The sequence below is a fragment of the Sceloporus occidentalis genome, unplaced genomic scaffold, assembly GCF_023333645.1.
Source record: "Sceloporus occidentalis isolate IW3139 unplaced genomic scaffold, rSceOcc1.0.p SCAF_5, whole genome shotgun sequence".
Classification (NCBI taxonomy): domain Eukaryota; kingdom Metazoa; phylum Chordata; class Lepidosauria; order Squamata; family Phrynosomatidae; genus Sceloporus; species Sceloporus occidentalis.
The window spans coordinates 63500594-63528185 of record NW_028316985.1 but is presented as its reverse complement, the minus strand read 5'-3'; the positions used below and the strand labels follow the sequence as shown (position 1 = coordinate 63528185).

The window sequence follows — 27592 nt, the reverse complement described above, 5'->3', positions numbered from 1 at the left end:
AAGGTCGCAGCGAGGGCAAGGGAAAATACATTTAATTAGCACATGTAGACATGCCCATAATTAGCATTAAGTATAAACAGCTTCCCAGTGTGGCATAGAAATGGTTCATTTGGTAGAGTCTGTTAGTTTCATTTTAGCATGGCAGATCAAGGCTGAGAACAGCTGGAGTAAGCTTTCCTGTTACCAGCCTTCTTATATTGTTCGCATGATTGTTGGAATTAGAGATGAGTCACATCTGGGACTCTTTCACACCATGCAATTATAGCTCTACTATTTCATTTTAACTGCCAAGGCTGCATCCTATGGAATCCTGAGATTTGTTGACTGATAAAGCTATAGCTACCTGGCTGACAATTCTGAATACTGCCCCCCCTAAACTGCAGATCCCAGAAGCACTTTGATTTTCTTTATCTGCTTTTACACTATATAAGAAGGGTGTACCTATTACTACCCTCTTTACTTATAAAGAGTGCCAGTAGTACAGTTGACCAGGGCCTGACAATTACAGTGTGTCAAATCTGAAAAATGAAAGAATCAAAGATCTCTGCCTAAACTTCTGTGAGTAAACTCTCAGATACTATTGTAAACATTTTTGACTCTTTTATGAACAGAGTATGTTCACGAAATATTCATAAAAATTTCACAATAAGATCATTTTACTTGTAGCTGTTAAGTCAGAGATCTATGATTCTTTCATTCTTCAGCAAAGGCCTGGCACACTACACCATTGTCCTTTGTGATTATACACATGCAAATTAACTTCCCAAATACATAATCATCCAATTATATCACTAAAGATCATATATTTCAAGACAGATTTGCTTCAAGCAGGCTGATATGTTCAGTTTTCCTGTATATTCTATGGATTTGTACCTTGGCCAAACACCTTGATTATTTACGTCTGCTAATGAAATCCATATCCATATTTCTGAATTTGGACTTTGAATTTCCATATTTCTGAATTTGTTATTTAGCAAATTTCTCATCTTTACTGTACATAGAAACTGTAGAAGTGCTGTCTTTGGCTAAAGTCCTGAGCATTAAAAGTGCACAGAATGTAACAGTAAAAAACCTGTAGCCATTAAAACTGCAGTATTTTTCTTTATATCTACTGAGGTCATTTCCCCTCTAAAAAGTATTATGAATCAAAAAGAGCTTTTTACTTGCTCAGAGCTCCTTGAAAGTGCCCTGAGCAAGTGAAAGTCAGATACCAAATCTAGCAGCCACCAGAAATAATTTAATATAAAGGCCTTGGAGAAATATTGTCCTCTTTAACCACAGCCCTAATAAAAGATATATCTGTTATAGCCTAGAACAGTGAAAGCCATGAACAGGGTTATAATTTTCCATTGCAACACTGGAACACTTGAAGAGAAAGAAAACTAGTACAGAGGACAGAAAGGTCAATATGACAAATGAAGGGAATGTGCAAAAATATATATATCTGGGATAGGGTTTTCTAGTTAATACACTAGTTTTGTAATGGAATAAAAAGATACTCCCACTGGAGTTGAGAAGAAACACCAACACAAAAGTGGCAGTGATATCACTGCACCAACAATCTGGCTGTTACAATGGAAGACAGCACACAAGTGCTGAGGCCCTTTAGCCTGATATTTCAAGGTGGTAACTCCCAGGATCAGGTTTATAAGTCTAGAAGTGTCTCTATTGCCCATTGTTAGGTTGTTGATGATGTTGTTGTTCTTGTTGTGTGCTTTCAAGTCAGTTGTAATTTATGGTGACCCTATGGTGAACCTGTCATGGTTTTTCTTGGCAAAATTGGTTCAGATGAGGTCTGCCATTGCCTTTCCCTGAGGCTGACAGCATGTGACTTGTGGGTTTCATTGCTGCGTGGGGAATCATACCCTGGTCTCCAGAGTCATAGTCCAACACTACTGCATGCCCCACTGGCTCCCCCAATGTTAGTACTGCACCATAATAATGTTCTATCTAGTCTTCTATCTACACTATTGAGGGAAGGCAGTGCCATTTTGCTGTACACTTTTGCATTGTTGTTGCTTATTGAAAAATTACTTCTTATTACCTTAAGAGTTGGTAACAGATGTTAATTCAACAGTCAATTCTATAGTTTCCTTTATTTTAGCTTGTTGTTAACTGCCCTCAAGTCAGCCTTGACACATGGCAATCCTGTAAATGAATCCCATTGTGGGACAAAGGCAGGATATAAATCCTTGAAATAAATACAATAATAAATCAATGACACATTTGTCATCAACTACCCTGCTTAGATCCTACAGCCTTGTGGCCATGACCTCCTTGATTGAGTGTATCCATCTGGTATGTGGTTTTCCACTCTTTCTAGTACCCTCCGACTTTCCTGGCATTATTGTATTTTCTAATGAGACCTGCCTTCTCATGGTGTGGCCAAAGTATGACAGCCTCAATTTAGTCATCTTGGCTCCAGGGTGAGTTCAGGCTTGATCTGTTCAAGTACAGTTATTTGTGTGGTATCTGTAAAACTCTTCTCCAGCATCACATCTCAAATGAGTTGATTTTCTTTCTATCAGCTTTCTTCACTGTCCAGCTGTCACATCTGTACATGGTGTTGGAAAATACGATAGCTTGAAAAATTCTAACTCTAGTGTTCAAAGATTTTATCTATTCCTCTATTTAATTGTTATTATCTTAGAGTGTATGCCTTGGGCAGGCTTTTATATACTTAATTTTACCGACTTTGTACAGCCCTGTGTATAATTACAGTGCTCTAGAAATAAAGTTTAATAATAATAATAATAATAATAATAATAATAACAGATATATTTACACTTTAGGATCTTATACAGCTTTCATAGCTGCCCTTCCCAATCCCAGTCTTCTGATTTTTTGGACTGCAATCCCTATTCTGATCAATGACTGATCCAGAGTATGGGAAATCTTTAACTATGGTGTGTTACAGACCACCCAAAACGGGCAGTCTGCCGGCTCCGTCATTTGCGGCGATGAGGAGTCCCAGTGGCCAAACCGCGAGGCTCCTCAGTGCCACAAAAAAGAAGCCCCAAAATGGCGCTTCTTCTTGTGGCGTGCTAATGACACTGCAAGGCGCCAATGGCACACTCATGACGTCATTAGCACCACGCGATGTATGGACGCTAAGCATCCGCTACGTCAACATGGTGGCGCCCGTGTAGAATGTAAGGGACGCCCCTTCCTAACCCTAGTACACGCTTGGCGCATACTTTACGCCTGTTTGTAATGGGCCTATTTCAGTTTCCTTTTCATCTAAATTGAATTCCTGTATCTCCTCAGTGGTGATTACTTTTGTTTTCTTAAAGTTCAACAGCAAATCTGCCTTGACACTTTTCTCTCTTTCTTTAATAATTGTTTCAAGTCTTTGATGTTTTCTGCTAGTATTATGGTGTTGTCTGCATATCTTAGATTGTTGATATTCTATTCTAGAATCTACACTCCTCTTTCTTCCATGTGTCAACCTGCTCTGTGTATTACATTTTCCGCTTACAAGTTGAATAGATAGGGTGATAAAATGCAGCCTTGTCTGACCCCCATTCCAATTGGGAACCATTCTTTTTCTCTGTGTTCTGTTCTGATGGTAGCCTCCTGTCCTGAGTACAGATTATGCATCAGTGCAATCAAGTGTAATGGTACATTCATTTCGTACAGATGACTCCATAGTTTTTCATGATCTATACAGTCAAAGGCTTTGCTGTAGCCTATAAAGCACATGCTGATTTTCTTCTGGAGTTCCCTGGTGCTCTCCATTATCCTTTGTATGTTTGCAATGTGATCCTGAGTGCCTCTTCCTTTTCTGAACCCAGATTGCACCTCTGGGATTTCTCACATCATATGTGATAAAATATACTACAAAATTTTAAGCACAATTTTTCTTGCATGGGAGATTAGCACAGTAGTTCTGTAGTTGCTGAATGATTTTGTGTCTCATTTTTTATTAATGGGAATGTATATTGATCATTTCTCATCTGTGGGCCATTTTTTTGTTTTCCATATTTGTTGGCAGATTTTAAAACTAAAGTCAGTTCTGTCTCTGTACACTGTAGTAGTTCTGTTGGCATATCATCATACCAACAGAACTGTTCCTAGTGATTTATTCTTCCAGTTGCTTGGAGTATTGCTTTTACTTCACTTTCCAGAAATTGGGGTTCATCTTTTTATGGTTCTTCTTCTCATTTGTCATTTCTCCTTTTTTCTCTCTGTTCTCTATACTAAATCATGTACATGTACTGTCTGCCCCCCACCCCTCTCTTTTAAATCTAATCTGGATATAAGTAGATTCAGTGAGGTGAAACAGAATATCAACTCAACTGATGTCATACTTGCTTGTTTTTAATCATTGCATCTATTTAGAAGTGCTCATCAATTAGAAGAGAAAAGCCTGACATTCAAAGCGGATGAGATTGCTATCCTTGGTAGCTGTCACTGTTAATGAATATGCCAATTTATGGGCTTGAATTGTGTTCCCCAAATCAAGAATATCACTAGGGTAGAGGCAAAAAGGATACAAAACTCATGAGGATAAATCTGTCATTGTTATCTCTAACCATTATGTTGGTGTTAACAGCAAAGTGGGGAATACATCAAACTGGTAATACTCCCCCCCATGGTTGCATGTAACAAGTACAAGGCTACTCCTCTTTTTACTTGAAAGATAAATAAAACTCCCACATCGGTGTTGCTGTAGATAGTGTTTCCCCCCAAGGAAATGAAGAAAAGTGAGCTTAATTTTGCAGCAGCTTGTTGTGTGGCAGTGCTGGTTTTTTTAACTGTTTTTCCATAAGGAAGGTGCCTACAATATATTTTTTTCTTTTTTCTGTTAGAACTGATATAAATCATCCACTTCGGTAGGCTTCTGTAGATGCCAGTGCTTCACATCGTCATGCATTCTCTATAACAAAACCTATCCAAACCCACTTTTTAAGGAGATGTGCACCACTATTTCAAAGTCACACATTTAGTCCATGGATAGCAAAGGCTTTGCTGAATCAACTCAAAAAGAAGAAAATTTTGTGGCATATGAATTTCGTAAAGATAGGGTCAAATATCTTAAAGGCACCAGATGTCATTTGACCTGGGAAGCTAAGCAGGAACAGCATTGGTTAGTACTTGGATGGGAGACTGTCAATGAATATCAGGTGCTGTAGGTTATATTTCAGAGGAAGGAATGGACAAAACCACCTCTTGAGTATTGCTTGCCTAAGAAAACCCTATGAAAATTATGGGATCACCATAAGTCAACAGACATCTTGAAGGCATATACACATACATGCAGAGAGAGAGAGAGAGAGAGAGAGAGAGAGAGAGAGAGAGAGAGTCAAATATATTGATGAGGAGCCATGTTGGCCACACAACAAAGTACAGTAACATCCATATTATCTTAACTAACAACAACAACAACTTGACAAAATGTAGCCCTGTGACTATAACATTGTCATATTCTTCTTTCTCCTGTATGATTTTTAACAACTTTGCCTAATGAAGAAGCCAGTGAAGCTTTGAAAGCGGGCATGATATATTTTGTGCATTTTGGTTTGTCCCATAAAGATATTGCTGTTTTGTGGATTTTGTATGTTACTGTACTTTACAGGGTCAAATAGTAATTGGATTGTATGTGGGAAGTACACTCCAGACATAAGGGAATAAACTGAGCTCCGATGCTTACTTCACAATTAGCACTGGGTTAAATCCTGGCCTAGAACTATGTTACCTCTGTTTCATTACTCTCAAATCCCATCTAGGCATGCTCTTAAAAAAACCTACACTAAAAAACTTTATGTCTGTCCACTTGTCTCACAAAGATAGCAACTGGCCCTGAGCTGTGAGTTGGCTTGACAAATGTTCTAATATGTTGCTCTGATATGCAAACTCTCACCACAGAAATACAGTTTTCAGTGACCTCTATGAGGGAGCTGTAAAGAGTAAATGGTCATTAGTCTGGCACTTCCTCAGCATTTGGCATACACAAGTGCCCTAAACTGCAATTCAGACAAATGAAGCAGATTTCTAACAGCTGTCTAGCATTCAAGCGTTCTGCTCTGCAACTTGACTTTAATTAACATGCTGAAGTAGTTTTTACAGAGTTGTAGCATGAAAAATGTTCAGATATGTGGAACTGCAGCAGTTTTAGCCATTTTTAAACCACTAATGTATATTCATCATAGAGAGAGAAGTGTTGATCAGAACATATGCTACCACATCTGCCAGACTGCCTGCATTTTGATTGGGCAGCTAGGTGCTTGAATTATGATGAAAAGTTTCTTTCCTTTTGTTCAAAGAAGCAACAATGATACTTGCTTAGCAACCTACAAGGTTGGCCACTATATAAATTATGACTTCCATTTTTTATACAGGAAATGCTAATTATGTCTAGTTGGTGTTCAGTTTATTCAAATGAAATGAAGATACAACAACTACATAAATGTTCTGTACAGTCAGCACTTCTTATACACGGATTTTTTATACACGGATTCAAGCATACACAGTTTGAAAATGTTCAAAGAACTATAAATTTAAAATATCAAACCTTGGTTTTCCATTTTTTATAAGGGACACCATTTTGCTATGTCATTATATTTAATGGGACTTGAGCATACACGGATTTTGTTATACACAGGGGATCCTGGAACCAAACCCCAGCATACAACAAGGGTCCACTGTATAACTAAAGATCACCATAACCTACAAAATATTTCTGCAACAAGAGCTATATTTTAAAGTGAACTATAAATTTTGGAATGAAGCTTGAAAATAACAAGGTTTTGAATTACAATCTGCCCTCCACATTAGTGGGTGTTAGGGGTGCAAGACCACTGCAAAAAGTGGGAAAACTACAAATATGTGGGGGAAGGCAGGAGGGCATGCACACACATTCATCTTCCCCACTCCCACTTTGGCTGGATGAGGCAAGCTGGCCAAAGCATGGGGGAAGGTGGAAGGGGCATGTTCACACCCTCCCTGGCTGCTCCCACCCTCCTGGGCTTTTTCCCCCAAGGGGGAAATCCAAAGGAGGAGGAGGAGGAGGAATGTGTGTGCACTCTTTCCAGTCATGCCATGGATAAACTCGTGAATAATCAGATCCATGAATGTTAAACCTGTGAAAGGCTCTCTTTTGACAATCATATTTGCTATGAATGCAAGTAAACGAGGGCATGGGAGGGGGAGCAGCCCGGAGAAGAACCATTACAATGGGAAGAGGCAAATGTGGCTTGGAGAGTCAGCCTTATTATGATGGTAGAATGGGAAGCGACAGGGTGGTGGTTATTCCCAAGTTGTCCCTTATTTCAAAGAATTGGCAACAGGCCCCTGGGCTGAAAATGCTGCTGCTCAATGCCAGGTTGGTAAATGGAAAAACATCTCCATCCAGGACTTGATCCTGGGATGAGCATGCTGACCTGGCTGGATGAAGTTGGGTGTGTGGGGTTTGTGTGTCAATCTCTTAGGTTCTTTGTACAGCAGCAGGCAAAGCCTGGGGCACAGTGAGGGAGAGATGTAGTGGTCTATCGGGATTCCACCTCCCTATCAGGTGCCCTGTCTCAAAGTCGGCTGGGTATGACTGCGTGTTTTTGACACCCTGTCAAATAGTCTATGAAATAAATGTCTTGCAAGTTTTTCCAAGGTCTTAGAACTTCAATTTATGCTGTAGTGAGCAGTATCAAGAACAGGTCTTTATTTATTAAATTTTCATTCATACCCTCAAAAACTGACAGATTCAATAAGAGTCCATTTGTTTTGACATTTGGTTTAATGGTTCAATAATTTATTTCTAAAATTGGACAACTTTATGACAATATAGGCACATATGATCAAGTGTTCCTTCCACCCTCTCTAGCATTTTTCAAATATATTCTTATTGATTTCATGTAGCTTTAATGGATATGAATGCCATCAGTGGACCACATGAAGGTTGCTTTTTTTGTGTGTGTATGCTGATATTGAGGCATGGGAATCCCTATATTTTATTCCACTTTTATTCCTTTATGTTAATTTTTGACCCATGGGAGGCCACCTCCAGATTTCCATACTTCATATTGTTCAGTGGTCGCAACACAGAAGTGCTGATGTGAACATGCGCACACTGAATAATATGGGACACACACCATGTTTTTCCTGTCAGTGTGGCTGGGGGTGGGGGTGGAGGCAGCAGTGAAACCATGTAGATGGGAAAGGTCCACTGTACAATCAATAGAAAATGAAATGAAATAACAGTTGAAATAATGTGACAGATTAAGCTGTGCTGAATTAAATTTGGTTTACGTTAAAGTTTATTGGGCACAGGATTGCAACTTAAAAGATGTAAGAAAATTAGAAATATTTTAGGAACTGTAAGTTCTGAAAATGGAAGAAAGACTATAGTAGGAGAGTTGGTATTTTTGAGTTTTGAGGGTTGGAGAATTGGCTCTATTTTATTACAATATAAGGAGATACACTGTTTCTCAGAATGTGTGTGTGTGTGTGTGTATTAATAATCTAACATTCATTAATATTAGGAAAATACAGCACTTAAATGGGTGACATTACTGAGGTTTCATCTTTCCGGAAGGATTAGGTAATACAAAGCCAATAAATAAATATATAAACATTCTGAAGATCAAGTAGTTCTTGAGATTTCTGTAGCCAGGAACGTTGTAATCCTTAAAGAATTTTTACTCCTCCTTGACTTCCTGATGATACATACATCCTACCAGGAGCTTATAAGCGGAGACTTAAGTGTGCTTAAAAAGGAAATGTCAGCAAACCAGTTCAACCCATTGATGTTCCACAGGCAATAATAGCTTGCATGCTCACACTCCATTACACTGACTTTATTTGAGACTTTTACAAGCAAGCTAGATGCATAAAAGAATAAATACATCTGACCAACAAAAACAATTGCTTGCTTTCATGCTTACATTTCTTTTTTTCATTTTGCTGAGCCAATATATGTCTGCTCTTTTGTATTTCTTGGCCTCTTGCTTCCTAAGCCCACTTATCATCTTCCTGTTTCCTTCACCCTGAACCCAAGCCAGACTACCCCAACCCACCATCTTGGTAGGACCCTTTCCATAGGAGATGGTACTGTTGTTATGTCATTTTAGTACAGTGCGCCCTTGCTTTATGCAGGAAATCCATCCCCGTCTCCCCCGCATAAAGCAAATAGCACATATGCTCGAGCCCAATTGACAATAATAGGGCTTGTGCATGTGGTGCAGTGCAGGTGCCATGGTTGCACACACCATTTTGTTTCTGTAGTGCGGCTTTCAGCATAAGCTGAAAGCCGTGTAAAAGGCACCCACGTATGGCGTGGGTGCACTGTATTAGGTAGTGTGTATTTGCTTAGGCTTTTAACATTTTAAAGTTGCTTTATACAGTGCGCCCACACCATAGGCAGGCACCCTATATGCAGTTTCCTGCTTACGCGGAAGCCACATGACAGGAAAATGAATGGCATGTGTGCCCACAGTGCACACACTCTCCCGTGCCACGAGAACGAGCCCCATGCAATTGAATGGGACTTGAACTTATACATTTTTTGGTTTACATGGGGGGGGGGGGGGCAGAACAGATCCCCTGAGTAAGCCAAGGGACCTCTGTACTTAGTTATACAGATGTTGGGGTTGTCAATTATTTTTATCATCTGTTGTTTTATTGCCATGTGTTAGTGTCTTTCCCACTTCCCCATCTCTTTCATGCTGTCCTGAATCTTGCTAGATTCAGGGGTGATTTGAAAATACTTCTCATAAATAAATAGTGAATTATTAAACTCAATCCAGTTTTCTGGCCAGCTTTGGACATCACTTGGCAAACACTTTTCAAAGCCCACTCCATCCAATTTTACTTAGGCAAGTATAATGCCTGAGAAAACCCTAAGAAATTCATGGGGACATCATAGGTTAACAAGCAAACTTGAAGGCACGTACTGTGGTGGAAATTCCTTGTTGAAATAAAAAAGCTATAGAAAGATGGAGTCGCCTTTGTCAGCCAGAGAGATGGTTTTTGAAATAAAGGCTTGGAGTTTAGAAAAACTAGAGCAAAGGAATAATGAGTGCATCTTGACCTGGATGGAAGCTGGCACCAGTAAAAAGACATAACATAAACTACTGAGATAAGGATACATAGTTGACATTCAGAAGCAAGGTTAGGAGGAAAGCTACTAAATTCCTAAAGGAGGGGGTAAGGAGTGATGATGCAGTTTTAATGTATGCATGTATTTCTGTTCTGATTGTAAGAATTCTGTATGTTTAAATTGTAATTAGCCAATCAGGTGTATTGAAGAAGCTTTTTTGTCTTGAATAATATAAAAAGAGCCATTTTGTCTTGTTCGGGGTCTCAGCTTTTTGGAACTTGAATTCCACTGAGTTCAATGTTTTCCTTTGTCGACAATTGGAAATAAACTTATGGATTTTCAATTACTAGGTCCTCTTGCGAATTCTATTGCTCTATCAATCCTAGATTTTTAAGTTTCCTGAAATTTCTGTTACAGTACATGTTAAAAGCAGTGCATTGATTTTATTGGTTGGGGGGAAAAGCTCTTCCAGGCACTATCTCTCTGCAGGACCTGACAGAGTGACATCAAGTGAAAATGAGGTGGAAAGAAAAGCTGGTTTTGCAGCTGGCTTTGTTTACTAAAAAGAAAAAGCAGCAACAACCAACTATATTCAATGCAATCTGTTTCTTAAAGGGGGAGGACAGCATGGAATCTAAAACTCTACCCCTGACCAATCTAAGAGGGGTGTAGCTAAACTGGAGGTACTACATGCTACAGGCACAACACACACATGGATTTTTTTTCACCCTCTGCTGCGAAGAAAATTACTGGAGACTGGGTCAAGGAGGCAGGTCTAAGAGAAAGGAATGTCAGAGAGAGAGAGAGAGACAGAGAGAGAGAGAGAGAATTTTTGTGTGTCTATATTTTATCCTTTTCCTAAAATGGGGGGGGGGGGGGGTTTGTCGGTCTCCTAAGAAAGAACACTTCTGCATGGTACTTGCAAAAGGGCACAGGTAAAGTGTCCTTCAGGTTTTGATAATGGCCCTTAAGTGGTCTGAGCAGTAGAGACAATACGTTTCATACACCAGACAAAAAGTCAATCAGATATGGACATTTCCTTCATAATGGGGGGTGTACCAGTCTAAGCCAGTTTGGCAGAGTCTCCATTCCATGGAAGAAAACAAGCCAGTTAAGCACTGGTTGCTCTCAAGCAAGAAACCATTTCCTAGTCAGCAGGAGAGTGGGAGTTTGGAAATTTCCAGTTTGCCTTTAGAATAATGCTTGGTTTTTCCAAGATGAACAAAGTGTTTAGGCCACTATCACCTCTAGCTTGTCCATTATGAATTCTTCAGGTGTTGGCAACAGATAGATTTCCTGTCTTATGCATCCAAGTCTAATATTCATATTTATTGACCATAATATGTGACATACAGACACACAGACACACACACGCACGCACACACACACACACACGCCAGTTAAGGCTGTTCTTGGACGGGGTTATCTTGACTCCAGTAGTCCAGACACTGGTAACTTTGTAGAGTGTGTTCTGTTTGAGGTTGCCCTTCATGTTGCTCAGGAAACTACAGCTGTTATGGAATGCCTCAGTTAGGCTTCTGAATAATACAACCTAGCAACAGACAAGACGTCTCATGAAAGAATTGCACTGGTTGCCTATTTTGCTACCACGCTAGATTTAAAATAATACAGTCAGTTTAGAAAGCCCTAAACAGCTTGAAATTTTGAGGTCCGGGAGACACCTTCTCTTAAAGATGTATCCAGTCTTTGAGATTATCTAGAGAAGCCCTCATGGTATTTTCTCAGCCTCATAAGGACTTTATTCACTTGTTGAGATCAAAGTGTTTAACGTGGTGCTCCATGTATGTGGAATTCTGCATCTGGATCAACTCAATTCCTCTCAATGACAGTATGTTTAGTTTTCGGAGTTTATCATTTATACAAGCCTTCTCTACCTGATCCAACCTGGCATCTATTTCACATGCCACATAACAAGTGTCTGTTCATATGTTTATTGTATATTTGTGTATTCTGTATACAGGCATACCTCTGCTAGCAAAGTGTCTGACAAAAAGAAAGACTTTTTGCGAAGTCTTTTTACAGCCACTCCCAGCCCTCTCCCTTACTTCTTCCTCCAGCTTTCTTTTTTTTTTTTTTTTTAGAAACATTGCCATTGGGAAGCTGCCACTATGATTTAAAGTGAATTGCTGATCAGGTTATATGTCCATCGTTTCCACTTGAAAACGGTTCTAATCCTACTGTGCTTGGTTTCAATCACGATGAAGCAAGACAAATGCAAAAGAACCTCTTTCCTCACACTAGTTTTTGGGCAATTCTTTTGAAAAGACCCGACCCTGAACCATGTTCAATAAGTGGAAACAACGGGTCTTATTCATATCAGTGGGTTGTGCCAGCTCTTGCCGGCTTTTCTAAGCCAGCCCTGGTGCTCTGCTACTGTTCTCGAGAGTGCAGCTGCAGGGCACCATCTTGGGTGGCTCCTCTCCCATAATGCTCCCTGGTCGCTTCTGCTCATGCTCCGACAGACTCAGAGTCACCTCTGGAGGGGCCAAAGATGAGGAGGAAACAGAGGAGGGCCCAGGAGTGCTCTGGTCAAGCTCCCTGGTTGAGGCAGCTGAAAGTGGGTTGGGGCAAGGAAGAGGATACGGAGCTGCTGCCATAGACAGAGAGGGTCCCACAGAAGGTTCCATCAATCAGTGGCAAGGTGAGGGGTGCACTGGATGGTAGCCTATATGGAGGAGGCAGAGGAGGAGCTGCTGGGCCTCACGTCTTCCCGCCATGCCACCACCCCTCCTCTATTGTTGCTGTTGTTGTGTGCCTTCAAGTCTGTTGTGTGGTTTTCTTGGCAAGGTTTGTTCAGAAGGAGTTTGCCTTTTCTTTCTTCTTCCTCCTCTTCCTCTCTCCATGACAGCCGTTCTTCCTCTCCCCCCTCAAGTGCGAATGACAAAGGGGAGTAAACGTGGAGTACCCAGCCCTGCAGAGACTCAATCACCAAATAACCTGGTTTCCACACCAGGTTATTTTGTAGTGGGAATGAGCTCTCAGATCTTTGGTGCTATGCTGCAGCATCATGTCTGCAATAAATAATGCACTACAACTTAAGCTGGAAAAGTATGGATCTACTCTAGCTAATCTGTGCGTGCCTGCATTGAGCAAGGTAAACCCCAGCTGCTTTCAGAATCCCTTAGTAAGCATGCATGGGCAGCTAAATGGAAAGAGATGGTGGGGAAGGGACAGATAAGCCTGCTTCTGCAGCTAACCGTGGCCTGTTACAGACTGCCAAAATAAAGCTGCTTCGGGTCTCTTTGGAGGTATGCTGTTTAAATGATGCGTGCATCCTAAGAATCCGGAAGCTGCACCAAAGCTGCACTCCAGTGCTTAGGAATGGAGTGTGGCTTTGGCGCGACCTCTGGACTCTTAGGACCCATGCATCATTTAAATAGCATACCTCCAAAGAGACCTGAAGCAGCTTTATTTTGGCAGTCTGTAACAGGCCCTTATTATTTTAACAAAACATAGATTTATACATTTGTCACCAAAGTAGAAATCTTAAGAAAAGAGTTGGCTGGAAAAAGAAACAGTCATAACTTGATACATTTTGGAAGAACCCTGCAAGTGATTTCTAGAAGGTTCAACTGCTTACGTTAACTTATTCAAGGCTTATCTGGCCTGGATTTTCATTTCATATGTGTATTTTGTTAGGTTGAATAAAAAGTTTGTTGAAACATGTTGAACTACTTTTCTTTTGTGGTATAGGAACTTAGGACTATTCTTTCAATGTTCTTTCTGTCTCTGGTACCAAATGGTCTGTTGAAAGAAGTAGTGCCCAGGAACATATCTACTTAATTAAGTGAGGTATATCTGTATTTTATGTCTAACTGATATGAACCATTTTTAAACTTCTGAATCTAATTTTGGGGATATCATGTGAAACAACAGCTAGTTCAGTTCTGGTAAAATTGGCAGCCAATGTGATTTTTCTTTTCAGCACTGCATATAAGAAGGCAGAATCGTCTTCTGTCAAAATTGATAAGTGAAAAGACAGCAGGAAATGCAATTTTATTTTGTTAACTGCACAGCTGCCAGCAGTTCCAGCTTGTTTACATCTCAGCTGTCTTGCTCCATAACTTTTCTATTTCCACTGAAATAACCACAAATACTTGTAGATGGGGTTGTCTCACTAAAATCTGCATAACATAACACACTGGGATCATTAGAGAGGAAAGGGAGGACAATTTCATTAAGTTGTTTTCACAAGTGAACCATTTCAGTAGGCTTAAAAAAAATCTTGAGCTTTGCCAAGTCTCTATAGACATTTTGGCAGGATAAACTATAAATTCTTATAAGCAGAAAAGCTCCAGGAGTAATGAGGCAAAATGCTGTAAAAATGCTAAGATACATATTTCCTCCTATAGTCAGAATATCTAAGGGATAGAAATTCAGCTCAACATTAAGAGGGCAAGGGTCACTGTTCTCAAAAATGACTAAAGCTATAAGAAATATGGCAATTTAATCTATTCCACAATTAAAAGACATAGCATCAAGAGATAACACTGTTTAGAGTTCAACACTGACTTTCTTGACCTTGTATATGTGTGCTAAAAAAGTCTTCATGCATATGTTGTAGTAAACTGAACATCTCTGACTATAGTTACAAAGTGTTCAGCTGTATGTTACAATAATTACATAGTGTGCAGTTTCTTTTCTTATTTTTCTTCATTCTAAAGCCAGGGGAGCAACTGGGAGGCAATGTGATCTGAGATCATATGCAGCTTGTCACCTACACTCACCCTTCTAAAGTAACTGTGGGGCCCTTGCTTTAGAAATGAGGCCACTGCACAGGAAGAGCAGGTTTAAACATTTCCTTTTTAGCCCCCTCCCCATCCTAAAACCCCATTCACAGTATAGAAATAATTCAGGATTAATTTGGGTTATTTCTTTTGTGTTCACACTTGCCCAGAATGCACTCGATGCACTTTTTTGCGGGGGTGGGCTATCAAAAAACTTACTTAACCTGGGATATCAATACCCATTTTTCCCTGAGTTTTCCTGAAAGATCTGCATCAATCCAGATCTTCATCAGTGTGGATATGCTTCCGAAGTGATTCAGATCACTCTGTATCACTCAAGGAAATAGAGATGGCTCCATTTTATCCTGAAATGATGGCATGTGTGACTAACACAAAAGTTAAAATGACTTGGACAGATTCACGAACCCAAAATATAATGGGAACGACGATCCTGATATTCATCAGCGTGGTGATCCGCATCTCCTCAGGAGAAAAAAACTGAGTGTGAATGTCCTCAAAGAAAGTGAGGAGGACAACTTGGGACACATGAAACCTTTATTCCCCTGCCATTTCTTTCTTTACCTGTTGTGAACGGGAACAGTTTCAGCGGGGTTGGGAGTAATGAAGGAGGGATTAAAAAACCCCTACAGACAGTGATCCCAATTGCCACCAGGGCCCCCACACTTAGTTGAACATAAATCAAAATAAGAAAGGGAACTGCATGCCATGCAGTCAACATAATGTGTAGCTTGACCCTTAGTAATATATGAAAAGTGGTATGAGTTATTTTCTGTGTCATCGATATTCTAGTTAAGACAGCTACCTTATTACATGCCTTATTACGTACCTTGTTACACATTTCTTGAGGTTATGGTCATAGGACCACCATGAAAGTGAAAAACTGCAACAACAAAAAAGCCCACACATTTTTTGAACCTGGGAAACACCTCTCTAGGAAACTCTAGGCCCTCCAGCGCAACTCTATGACCAGCATCGAGGGACGTTGACTATAGACTTGCACTGGAGCAACTAGAAATGCCTAGAGACATGTTTTCTCTAAGAATCTCTAGATCCTTCAGTGTGGTTCTATGGTCAACCTCCGACAGATTCCTGCTGAAGGCCCTAGAGATTCCTAGAGTGAACATATTAATCAAATCCATGAATAATCAGATCTGAAAAAGTCAATACCACAAGTGCGGAATGCCAGTTGTTGACCAAACATGCCTTTGTTGACCAACTATGAAATAAAAAGACCAGACACAAATAAGTGGATCAAACAAGGGTCAATTTATTGATCTAAAAACCTATTTTAATGTTTGAGGCCTGGGAATAAGCAAAAAGATAAACAAGAGGGGAGCAACCTGGCCTGAGTCCAACTGAGGCCCAGATATCAATGTACGAAACCTCCCAGCTATCCCTTGGGCAAAACATCATACCTGGAGGAAAATCCAAAAGGGCATTGGTTGACACCTTGGCCAGTTGTTTTTGGAAGGCCAAAACGTGGAGATCTCCCTACCAAGTCACTAAACTTTGTAAGGGGGAGTAAACCCCAGATAAGCCCTAAGGACAGTCTCCTTCCCACACACCCCGGTCACTTATCCCTTGGAGGCAGTTCCAGAGACCAACCCTCCACCACAGTGAGGTGCCAAGGTGTACACCAATCTAAAAATCTTCTCTCCCCACTACCTACAATGGACAAGGAATAATCATCTGCTACCACACTGCAGAATGAATGCAGTTTGGCTGCATCTACTCTGCAGAATGAATGCTGTTTGACACTGCTTTAACTGCCATGGCATGCTGTGGAATTCTGGGATTCATAGTTATGTGAGATATGTGGCCTTCTATGTCAGAGAGCTCTGGTGCCACAACAAACTACAAATCCCAGAATTTAATAGCATTCAGCCATGGCAGTTAAAGCGTTGTCACACTGTATTATTTCTGCACCACAGATTCAGCCTTTGACATGTTTTTAACTGCCATGGCCCCATCCTATGAAATCCTGAGCGTTGCAGTTTGTTATTGCACCAGAGCCTTCTGACAGAGAAGGCTAAATAGCCCACACAACTATATATCCCAGAATTCCATAATATGGAGCTATGGCAGTTAAAGCAGTGTGAAATTGGATTAAATCCGCAGTGTAGGTGTAGCATCGATTTTTTTCATTTATCCATACAGTTGCAGTGGAAAGTCATTTGTACATTGTTAAATGGTCATGCCATTGTGGAGGTGGTGCAGGATAATAATATACTTTTGGTACAAGGAAACTAGTTCATGTGGAGGGAAATAATTTATTTCCTACGTATCTGTTTTGTTTCTGTTTCCTTGCCATTAATACATAAAGGAAATAGGCTTCTCTTTACTGCTTTTTAAAATCATTAATGCTTTTGAAGAGAAACAAGTTCTAAAAGGATAGGCTGGTTTGTTGTCACAACACCTACTTCGGCGTCTTGCAGTCTCAGCCTCCATGTATTATATATTATGAGATTGAAAAAAGTGGGCTTTCAATTTGTCATAGAGAATAACATTTATGAAACAAGATACATCCTGTTTCTGCTAATTGACGGAAATAAATATTTCAGTTTTATTGCAAATACAGTGGAGTTCGATTTAGCACATTTTGAATCTACAGATTAAAGGCAGGTATATTCCAAACGCTGATGAGAAGAAAAAGGACTAGACTTTTTTCCCATGTATAAATATAGTTCTTAATTGATTTGGGGCAGTATCACTCCTTGATTGAAGACAACATGTGTAGTCCTTGATCAATAGAAGTGAAAAGAAGAGCACAAAATTGTATTGGGTGCAGAATTCAGCCTTTGACAAAGCAAAATTTCTTTTCTTTTCTAAAACAAGCTTCTGTGCTTTGTGACTGCAAAAAAAGGATCTGGAATGTATAAAATCTGGAGGGAAGGAAGCAAGATTTCAAGTGGACAAGAGTTGGGGCTTTTGCACTGATCTATTTGTTATGTATTGGCTACCTATTATAAAAGTTTAAACAGTATGTAACTGCAATTTTGCTAACATTTTTGCACTACTAACTAGGCCAGATGTTTTAACAAGCCCTTTTTTTGTGTGGTAGTAATTCTCAGAGTATTATGAAATATACTATTGCCTGAATAATTCTGTGATCTTTGTGCAGTACCTAGTGAACAGTTTTGAAGAAGAGGATCATAAAAACATTTCTCACAAAATGAGTTTGAAAGATTTACCTCTGGTTTCATATGATAGGGATAAAGTTGTAAATAATGTAGATGTCCTATACCACTCCATAGTTACACAAACAAAGTTCATAATTGGTTTGGGAAAAACATCCTTCCAATACACTATTAGGCATGGTTTGATATTTATTTCTTACCTATTTATTTCAAGATACTGACGAAGTATATAAATCAAGTCACATTAATTATTCCCCTGTTTATTTTCATTCTTAAACTCTTGAATCTCAGAGCAAAAGAAGATGGCTGAATTAATGCAGAATCTTGTTCCCAGATGAGGTCCTCAATAGAAACTTAGATAATAAAGATAATAATAAAGATGTATCCAAATATGAATATAGCTTGCATTGCTTCCCTGTGGAGCATTCTGTCATATTCGTTTCATGTTGATTGCCATTTTCCTCATCTTCATTAGGACTAAAAGTGTCTGTCCCTGTGACAGATAGGTATAAAAGAGATATTTCTTTAATGTATGTAAGCTTTGATGTATTTTTCCTACAAAGTAAAGATGTAGGCAATACAGCAAAACCAACTATTTGCTGATTGAATGTTACTACATAAAAGCATATATGTATATACACAGTATAGTTGCATACTTCTCTAGTGGCTCTATATAGCAAACTCTCACAGTGCCCCCAAACTATTTCAGTTGAGTCTTTTTCTTTCAAGAAGTAAGTCAAAGAAAGTTTTAACACAGTAGATGACATTTACAACCTACACTTCTATCACCTGAAGAAATTGCAGTATTAACCTAGTTGCTGGAGGGAATAATGACTTTTAACCTGGTAATGGAAGGTTATAGTCCTCAACCCACTGTTCTATAACCCTGGAGTCTGAGCAATTTAACCTCTTCTCCTATCCTTAGAGAATAACCTCTTCTGCTGAACGTGCCTTCTCAGCTCAGAAGGAAAAGATGACCTTTACCTAGTTTCCCATCCTTCACAGTATGAGTCATTGTCATTTAATTAATTGTTTCAAAAGGTCATTTTTGTGGCAAAATACTGAGAATTCTATGTTCACTGTAATGTGTGTAAGAATACAGAAAATCCTACAACTGAACTTGTCCATAGAAAAGGAGGAATCAATGTTATGTAGTGGCAAGTGTGGTACAGGGGATCAGGTGTCAAACTGAATTTGGCCAATACAGAATAAAATCAGATCTCTGCTAAGCCTTGAAAGTAGGGGGCTTGTCAAGTTTTTTTTAACTGAGCCATTGTTTGTTTGCTACATTCTTTCATAATGGGAGAAAAAGATCATTATCAGCAATTTTCCCTCAAGAAAAGTACATCTCAAACTTTCCGTAGCTTAAAAATTTACCTTGTACATTTCTCCTCTATTCCATGCATATCTACAATTTGGGGGGGGGGGGGACAAAACAAAACGCCATACTCCCCCTTTAGCATTCCCCATCCTGGGGAAACTACAGATGTTGCAAAATGCAACATCTATAATCCCTAACCATAAGACAGACTAGCTGGGATATGCACTTTTAATAAAATTAATACATTAAGGCAGCTCTTCACTATGTGCATTTTATTTTATTAATATTTCAGGTTAAGAACTGATGTACCTACATAAATTAAAAAAGAATCCAAATTTCAATCAAACTACCACATTATCCTCTCCACTGCTCTTCATACTAGCCACTGAAAGGCTAGCCCCATTTTATTCTTTGAAGAAAGCCTTTCTCATACATGAAACAGGAACAGAAATTTTAAGAACATCACCTCTCAGGTGAATGATGCTAGAGATGTATGACAGGCCTGGAAGAGAGCTTCATTCCCTTCCCTCATGCAATTTGATGTCATATTAGCAATGTGTGAGAAGAACATGTACAGAGTGGTGGCAGCTAACAATTGGTTTGTGTGTATGTATGTGTCTTCAAGCTGCTGTTGACTTATAGTGATCTCATGAATTTCGTAAGGTTTTCTTAGGTACAGAATACTCAGAGGTGATTTTTCCACTTCCTTCCTCTGAAATATAGCCATGTTTGAATTTAAAAATTTTAAACATACACACACAGAGATTCAGCATAGATAATTTATCAACTCTAACAAGTGAGAGCAAGCAAAATATTACAGTGCTTCAGTACAATGTAAATATTTGCCAAGAGAGTTACATCCTGCATTCTCTATATGGAATAACATAGTAACCCAAGTTTTCTGGATCAATGGTCAATGCTCAGTATGCCAAAGGAAACTATCTGTCCCAGTTCATGGTAAGAGGAAGACTGAAATGCATTATTTCTTTTTACAGCTTTCTCTAAGGTAGTGCTTGTTTCCACCACCCCCTGTGATATTACAATTGTGAGAACACTGTGGGCCCACTTCAGTGCACCTTGTGGCTGATTGGTGACTTGTCTCTAAATGAACTTTCCCCAGGTCTAGGATCCTGCCCATTGCACCTCAACAACTTTTCTCTTGGTGGGCTTCAAGCCCTTAAATTTTATTATATGCAACTAGAATGTGCAGGTCATTGTCTCACTTCATGCATATATTACACAATGTCTAACACAACCCTGTGTTTGCATCATATCTTGACAAAAATGATCATTCAAGATCGTAGAACTTTAAAAGACAAAAGTTAAGACAAAACCATAGCCTGTGAAATGAATTACATTTTCTAATTATTGCTTATTATTTATATTACACCTAACAATGTACTATGTCTTTTAAGTGATTTGGTAGCTAACTCTAATTTTTGTTTACGGTATAAGTGGCTGCTGGAAGACTGGTACTCACAAGAGATTGATTGATTGATGAATACTCTGTCTTTCCCCTGTCCTATAAATCAATAGTTGGCTTGATAGAAGTAAAATGACTCTATAATATATTGCCAGTCCTCCATTCTGTTTTTGGCACCAGTGAGTACATGACAAATTTTGCTTAATGGCTTCCAACTTTAGTATATTTGGGAGTCTATTTTTAAGAGGGCTTTTACTAAGAAAATTGGAAGTGCAGCAATATTAAATAACAATCATTGTCACTATAACCAAAAAATATCTGAGCTTGAAGCCAATAATAGAGATTATATGTTTGTAAAATTCTGTCTAGTAACTTATGTACAAATATATAGCTAGTGTTTGTGGCATATTTTATTGTCAGAATAGGCATCTTACTGTAATTCATTTTTTTCAGGAAGTTGAGCTTTGTCGCATTAGAAGTCAGGAAAAGCTTGGATTGACAGTCTGTTATCGTACCGATGATGAAGAAGACACGGGAATCTATATCAGTGAGGTAAAGATGTGTGACTGTTGTACACATTGGGAGAGGGAAGAAGAAATACTATGTAGCCCAACTATTTATTTCCCAAGGTTGGTCCTTTTCAATTAGCAGTCTGGCTAAAATTATGTTGCCCATGCTGTATAACTGTTACCAATGCTGTATAACTTTATTGCAAGTGTGATCAATGTGCATGTTTCAAATGGAACATTAATATTAGGAAGAGTGCCGGAAAGATTTGAGCATTGCTTGAAATTGCTATTAATTTCCAAAAGGATGTGAAACATTAGGACAGCTTTTTATATCTATTTGCTTCTGTTGCAGTACAATTAAACTGGTGATTTCAGAAGAGGGAGAAAACTAGAAATGTCTTTGAAAAATGTAGGAATTGTCTTGTTTGTTTAAACAGTTATCCAAGTTGTAGATTTTCAAAATTCATTTCAGGAAAGGCCCATTCCAAAATCAAATGGAAATAGATACATATATTTCACATCATTTTAAGAAAGTGTATTCTTGTCTAAGAATTTAAATGTTCACATATTTTGGCGCGTTACAGATGCGCTAAAAGTACGTACTAGGTACGTACTAGGGTTAGGAAAGAGTGTCCTTTATGGATGCCCTAACCCTAGTATGTACCTAGTATGTACAAAATGGTGGTACCCATTCTACATGGGTGCTGCCATTGGGATGTCACGACCGCACCACCTCCAAACGGAGCGGAGTGGAAGTGATGTCCTGGCGCCGTGTGAGGGCACCTGGGGCGCCCTTTCCATGGCGCCGTAAGGAGCTCCGAAACAGAGCTCCTTCCAGGTTTGTGTCACTGGGCACAACCTTTACGCGGCTGCACCAGTGACACAAATGAGAAAGGGGCCAAGTGGCCCCTTTCTCTTCTTCCCCGTCACTGTCGGGTGTCCTTGGGGCCTTTTGCCGCTTCCCCACGGCCTGGAAAGTGGCGGATTGGGGCCTGAGAGGCTGCCGCTATGACAGCTGAGGCCCTGATCCAGCGGGGAAAGGGGCGGGTACAGGTCGCCCCAAAAGGGCGGTCTATAAACCGCCTTTGTTTTCATCTGTGCAAATGAAAAAATCCAGTTGGTCAAGATTACACACTTGTGTGGGCAGTTTACACAGAAACCCTCAAATCATGTTTTTTCATGTTTCAGTTATATTTACAAATGTGTGTACTTTAAACATGAAAAGGATTTTTGCACACATACACATTTTTGTGCCAAACCATACTATTTTGCAAATAGAAAGAATTATTTTGCAAGTAGAAAGCACTCTGCAAAACGTTTTTTGCAAAAAAAAAAAGTTCAAAAAATGCCCTGTGATTTCATTCTTACACAGGGCAAAAAAGCTTCATAGCTGTTGGCAGTTTTTCACTACAGTTCCTCTGCCTCTTCAGACAACTTTTTTCATTGATGATTACAAAATGTGTGAATATTCTTGTCACATAAAAATAGTCCTTTGAGGGATATTCCAAAGTTAATAACTATTAAGCTGTCATTTATGCAACCATCTGTCCAGGTGATAATTCTCAAGAGTGAGAAAAAAGATATGTAGTCATTTTCTAAGCCTACTCCCTCTTTCTGTTTAAGTAAGTGATTGGTATCCCTAATACTCTGCTGTCCATCTTTGGTGACCCTCTCCTTGGAGGGGCCTCACCCATTATGTTCCTCCTTTGTTTCCAGTCTTCATATTCATGTTGTCTTGGACCATTTTCTGTTCTGATGCCATTCTGCATCCTTCCTGAAGCAAAGACTCTAAAGCTGCTGTCTGAGTGCATAAGGCTGGGATAGGAATATGAAGAATGTTCATTACTATTTGCAATTTGGGGAGAAAAGGTTGTATTTAAACTCAAGACATCCTCCACTGTGAAAAAGGAGAACAGCTGCAAAATATTGGTTTTTGTGCAGAAAACACATGCAGGAAAAGTACATGTGGGTTTTTGTGCACGAATCCATGTGTCCTTGAAAAACAGAAAAGTTTTCTACAGATTTTGCAAAAATTAAGCAGATTGCCCTAAAACAAGATCCTGAACAAGACAAGTCCAGTATCTTTGCATAAGAATATGTACATTGTGCACAAAATAAATGTTTTCTGTGAAATTTGCCCCAACTTAATCCTGAAGTATGAAAAGCAATCTAGAATTACTCAGAACTGTGGAAAGGGCTTTATAAATAAATATTGTTGTTGTTGTTGTTGTTGTTGTTGTTGTTATGCTTGTCAGAAACCAGTTAAGAAATGAATTTATATAATCTTACTAGTCATGACCATAGATTAGGCTGCCTGAGATTCCTAGAGGAAGAGTGAGGTAAATAAAAAGTAATAATAAAACAACCGTTGGCGGCATTTTTCCCCTACTTCTTTCTCTGCTGCACATTCTAGGAGCTATCTTTCCAATGCATTAGTCAGTAGACATTAACTTTTAAAAGTAACTTGTTGGTATTATACAAGGATCATCTGATGTTCTCTATGTCTATTTTTGAAAAGTGGTTTAGTTTTGAGCTCTAGTTTGAATCTCCCTTCCTTTAAGTATATGTAATTGCTCTTTTTCATACTCAGATTAGACACTTCAAAATAATGTTCCTTCCAACACCACACAATATGGAAATTATATCTAATATCTGTACAAGATAAAACTTGTACACCAAATGCTGTTTTGAGAAATAGGTCTTGTCATTGTAAGACAAAATGAATGGCTTACGATAGAAATCTAGAAAAGGGTGATAGATAGTATTACCTAGTTCCAGAGTAATGACAGTTGGTCATTTTTCAAGGAACAGGTTTTGTGACCCTGGTAAACTTTTAATATCTGTTTATGCTGTAGTAATTAACCAATTTAAACTAACATTAAGTCTATTGATCTATTCATAATTTAGCATTCCCTTTAAATAGATATATTATTTCATATGTAAAATAATTGTTTTTGTAAGTAATCTTTACAAAGAGAACACTTATTTAAACACACACACACAACTCGTTCATGAAAACTCCGTCCTTATTTTTTTCGCACCCAGTAACCCACAGATTTTGCTTTGACTTAGTGGTCAGGCATTATTTGTATTTGCCACAAGTCTTCTTCACTTCTTTGAGGAGGGTGTTGAATATAAGAAACTGCTCAAAAGTCACCTCAATTTCTTACCGGCTTAAAAGTTCCAGTGGACATGTTAGTGATCTTTGTGGTGTCTGGTGTCCTCTGGGGAGCTGGTGGGTGGATTTATGGACCCTTCCCAGATACATAAGCATTTGGTGGTATCTCCTAACTTCTATGTCAGTGTGGTGGTGAAACCTTGTTAGTTTTTATTCTGAACTTTTAAAGTGTTGTCTGTTTCAAGTGTTGAACCTTAACCTCAAAATAGCTTTTGTACCCTTAGATTGTTCCTTTAAAGTTCAGATGACCTGGGATGGATTTTCCACTCCATTGACATGATAGTCATCACCTGCCACCACTATCCGTGAATCCTTTCATTTGTACTCCTTTCATGTGGAGCTGACACCACATAAACAATATTAAGCTGATCAAGAAAGTGTTACTTGAAAAAATTATGCAACCTTATCTCCATTAATTCTTCCAGTAAATTTGTTGATACATATTCCACTAACTAACAAAATATATAAAAATGAGGCCGTGAGTTTCTCTGAGTGAGAAAAAGTCAGTGATTCTAACCTTAAACACATCTGCTGAAATATTTTAAATTACTTTTGGCTGTTTCCCCCATTTAGGTTGATCCAAATAGTATTGCTGCCCGAGATGGACGGATTCGGGAAGGAGACCGGATTTTACAAGTAAGTCATGATATGCCTCCTTTCTCATTTTGATGTTAATTGCTGTCAAGTTGAATTCAACCTCCAGTGCCCCTGTGAATGAAGCATCTCGAAGTGGCAAAGCAAACAGGCCAAGACGCTGCCATGATCCCAAATGAGCCACTGGCAGGAGCGCCCTTTTGCCACTCCTTTTGCTGGTGGCTTCATTACACCTTAGGTGGCCTTGGAGTGGCTTTTGGCCACATCAGGGAAGCATGTTGTCTCCTCCAAACCACTCTATTTGGTCCGTCTGTTTCAGGCCCAAGACACCCAATTCTCAACAACCTTGTTCAGTCCTGCAGACTTAGGGTTGTGTCCTCTTTGATTGAGTACAGTCAGCCCTCCTTATATGCAGGCTTGCCTTCCACGGCTTTGAGCTCACATGGAAGGCAAGCCTAGTCAGAAATAATGGAGCACGTACTTGTGCCGCGCACCCTGTGCACCTCTGCGAGCACAAACCCCATTATTTCCTATGGGGCTTGAGCATACGCTCTTTTCCCCATACACGGGGGATCTGGAATGGATTCCTCGCATATGGGGAGGGCAGACTGTATATCCATCTGATGTGTGGTCTTCCTCTCTTTCTACTGCCCTTTATCTTTCCAAGCATTATCTTTTCTAGTGAGTCGTATCTTCTTTTAAAAAAAATACAATTTTTTTGGTTTCATTGTGTGGTGATGCAAAGTTCTTGTGTTTGCAATATAATTATCCTTATACCCTACCTTGTATGTGGAACCAAGAAGCTCAGCTGTGATTCCCAACTTCTGGAAGTGACAGTAGCAGTACAGAAATGGATGGACATGAAATGAGACTGGAGGAGAAAAGGAAGCCCCACAGCATTAGGATGGGGCTGTGCCAGCAGAGTGGGGCCTGGCAAATGGCCAAGAAAGGGCAATCAAGGGACAGGGGGAAGCTATAGGAGTAGAAAGCAGTAGAAGCTCATGTGGTCAGAACCTTCTGAGTAAAAAGTAATGTATTAATTAGGAATTCTGCAAGCTAGATATTCTCTCTATTGGTTGTGAAATACAAATTATATGGCAACAATTATAATTACTACTGTGCATCCATGCACCTGTTTTTGAGGTGCTTACATGTCTACACTCAGCACACTACAATACCACAAATACTATTTTGCACCCAGAGAGTCTGGTTGTGCATTAGTGCCTTGCATCACACACAGGAAGGGAACGTTGTTGACATCAACACCCTATGACACACTACCGAATTTTCTCTGGACTTTTTTCCTATGCCTGGTTATGCATTCAAACAGTTTATTCCTAGTGATTTGTAAAGTATTCAGGTTCAGTGTTGCATACACGTGCTTTCCTTTTTTTAAAACCAAGGAGCTCCAGATTCACCCTCAGTGTAGCCATTCCAAAACTCACTTTTCCTAGCAGTGATGCTGCTTTCTGAGACCCAGGGAAAGACGTAATAGATCTCCTGCTGTATCACCACAGAAACTTAAAACTGTTGTAGTATCCTTGCCACATTTTTAAGATCCAGTTCAAACTGAGGAAAATATATACAATATTACACTTCTCAAACAGTACATGAGAGCTTGAGAACACAGGGACAAGGAGAGGATAGTGTATTCACCTGCTGTTCATCAAAATATTCATTGTTCATAATACGAAATATGCCATCCCTGTATAATAATTATTACTTTCCATTTCTGTCCTTCATCACTGCTTCATACAAAAATGCATTTAGTGCCCCCCCACTCTCTCTCTCTCTCTCTCTCTCTCACACACACACACACACACACACACACTTCTTCTATTTATGCAATTTCTTCATTTTCCATTTACCTGTATAGTGGTACTTGCTGATAACAGCAAGTTGTATCTATACAAACAACCCTGTAACTGCCAGGCATTAATTCTACTTCCTCAAGAGCCTTCTGAATGTTACAAGATCAATCTGATTCTATCCCACCAGTCCTTTCATTTCCTCAGGAAACATCTTTGCTGGAAAACAGAGCTTTATTTCTTACTCTGCTATCAACTCAGAGAATCAAACAAATCTCTATGACACAATAGGATCTACAAGCTGCCTGGCTAAAATGGCCCTTACTTTGAAAGAATATAATAACTTATGGTTCGGTATCAAGGCCTACACTAAGATATGTTATTTTATTTCTTGGTGCAGTAGAGAATATGAAATATTTCTTTTTCCAATGGACAAATCGTGTTGGGGGAAAATCTATCACAGCACAGGAGGTTAGGGTGATATGAATTTAGCCAAGGATATAAAAAGTATGGGCCCGAAAGTATTTATACAATAATCCAGTTTGTATAAATATCAAAGACAGCATATCAGATATTACACAATTCTTTGAGCTATATATACTCCATGATTAAAAAAAAAAGCCTTTGTCATGTAATGGATATTCTGTGCCAGCCTCAATACATTATTCTGATTAAATTTATCAGCATTTGCCATAGGCCCTTGTTATCCTTTTTGGTTCCTGGACCCCTATGGATACCAAAATCTGTGGATGCTCAAGTCCCAGTAACACACAGTGGCATAGTAAAATGGTGTCCCTTATATAAAATAGCAAAATCAAGA

At 39.2% G+C, this 27592-nt stretch overlaps 1 protein-coding gene across 1 annotated transcript in view; it reads left to right on the top strand.

Moving 5' to 3' along the window:
• Positions 1-27592, top strand: part of LOC149312252 (PDZ domain-containing RING finger protein 4-like) — a 145962-nt gene that overhangs the window by 103291 nt on the left and 15079 nt on the right. Inside the window, exons 4-5 of the mRNA XM_089526830.1 lie at positions 21137-21235; positions 24944-25006. Of these exons, the coding sequence (XP_089382956.1) occupies positions 21137-21235; positions 24944-25006 (162 nt within the window). The remainder of the gene's footprint in view (positions 1-21136; positions 21236-24943; positions 25007-27592) is intronic.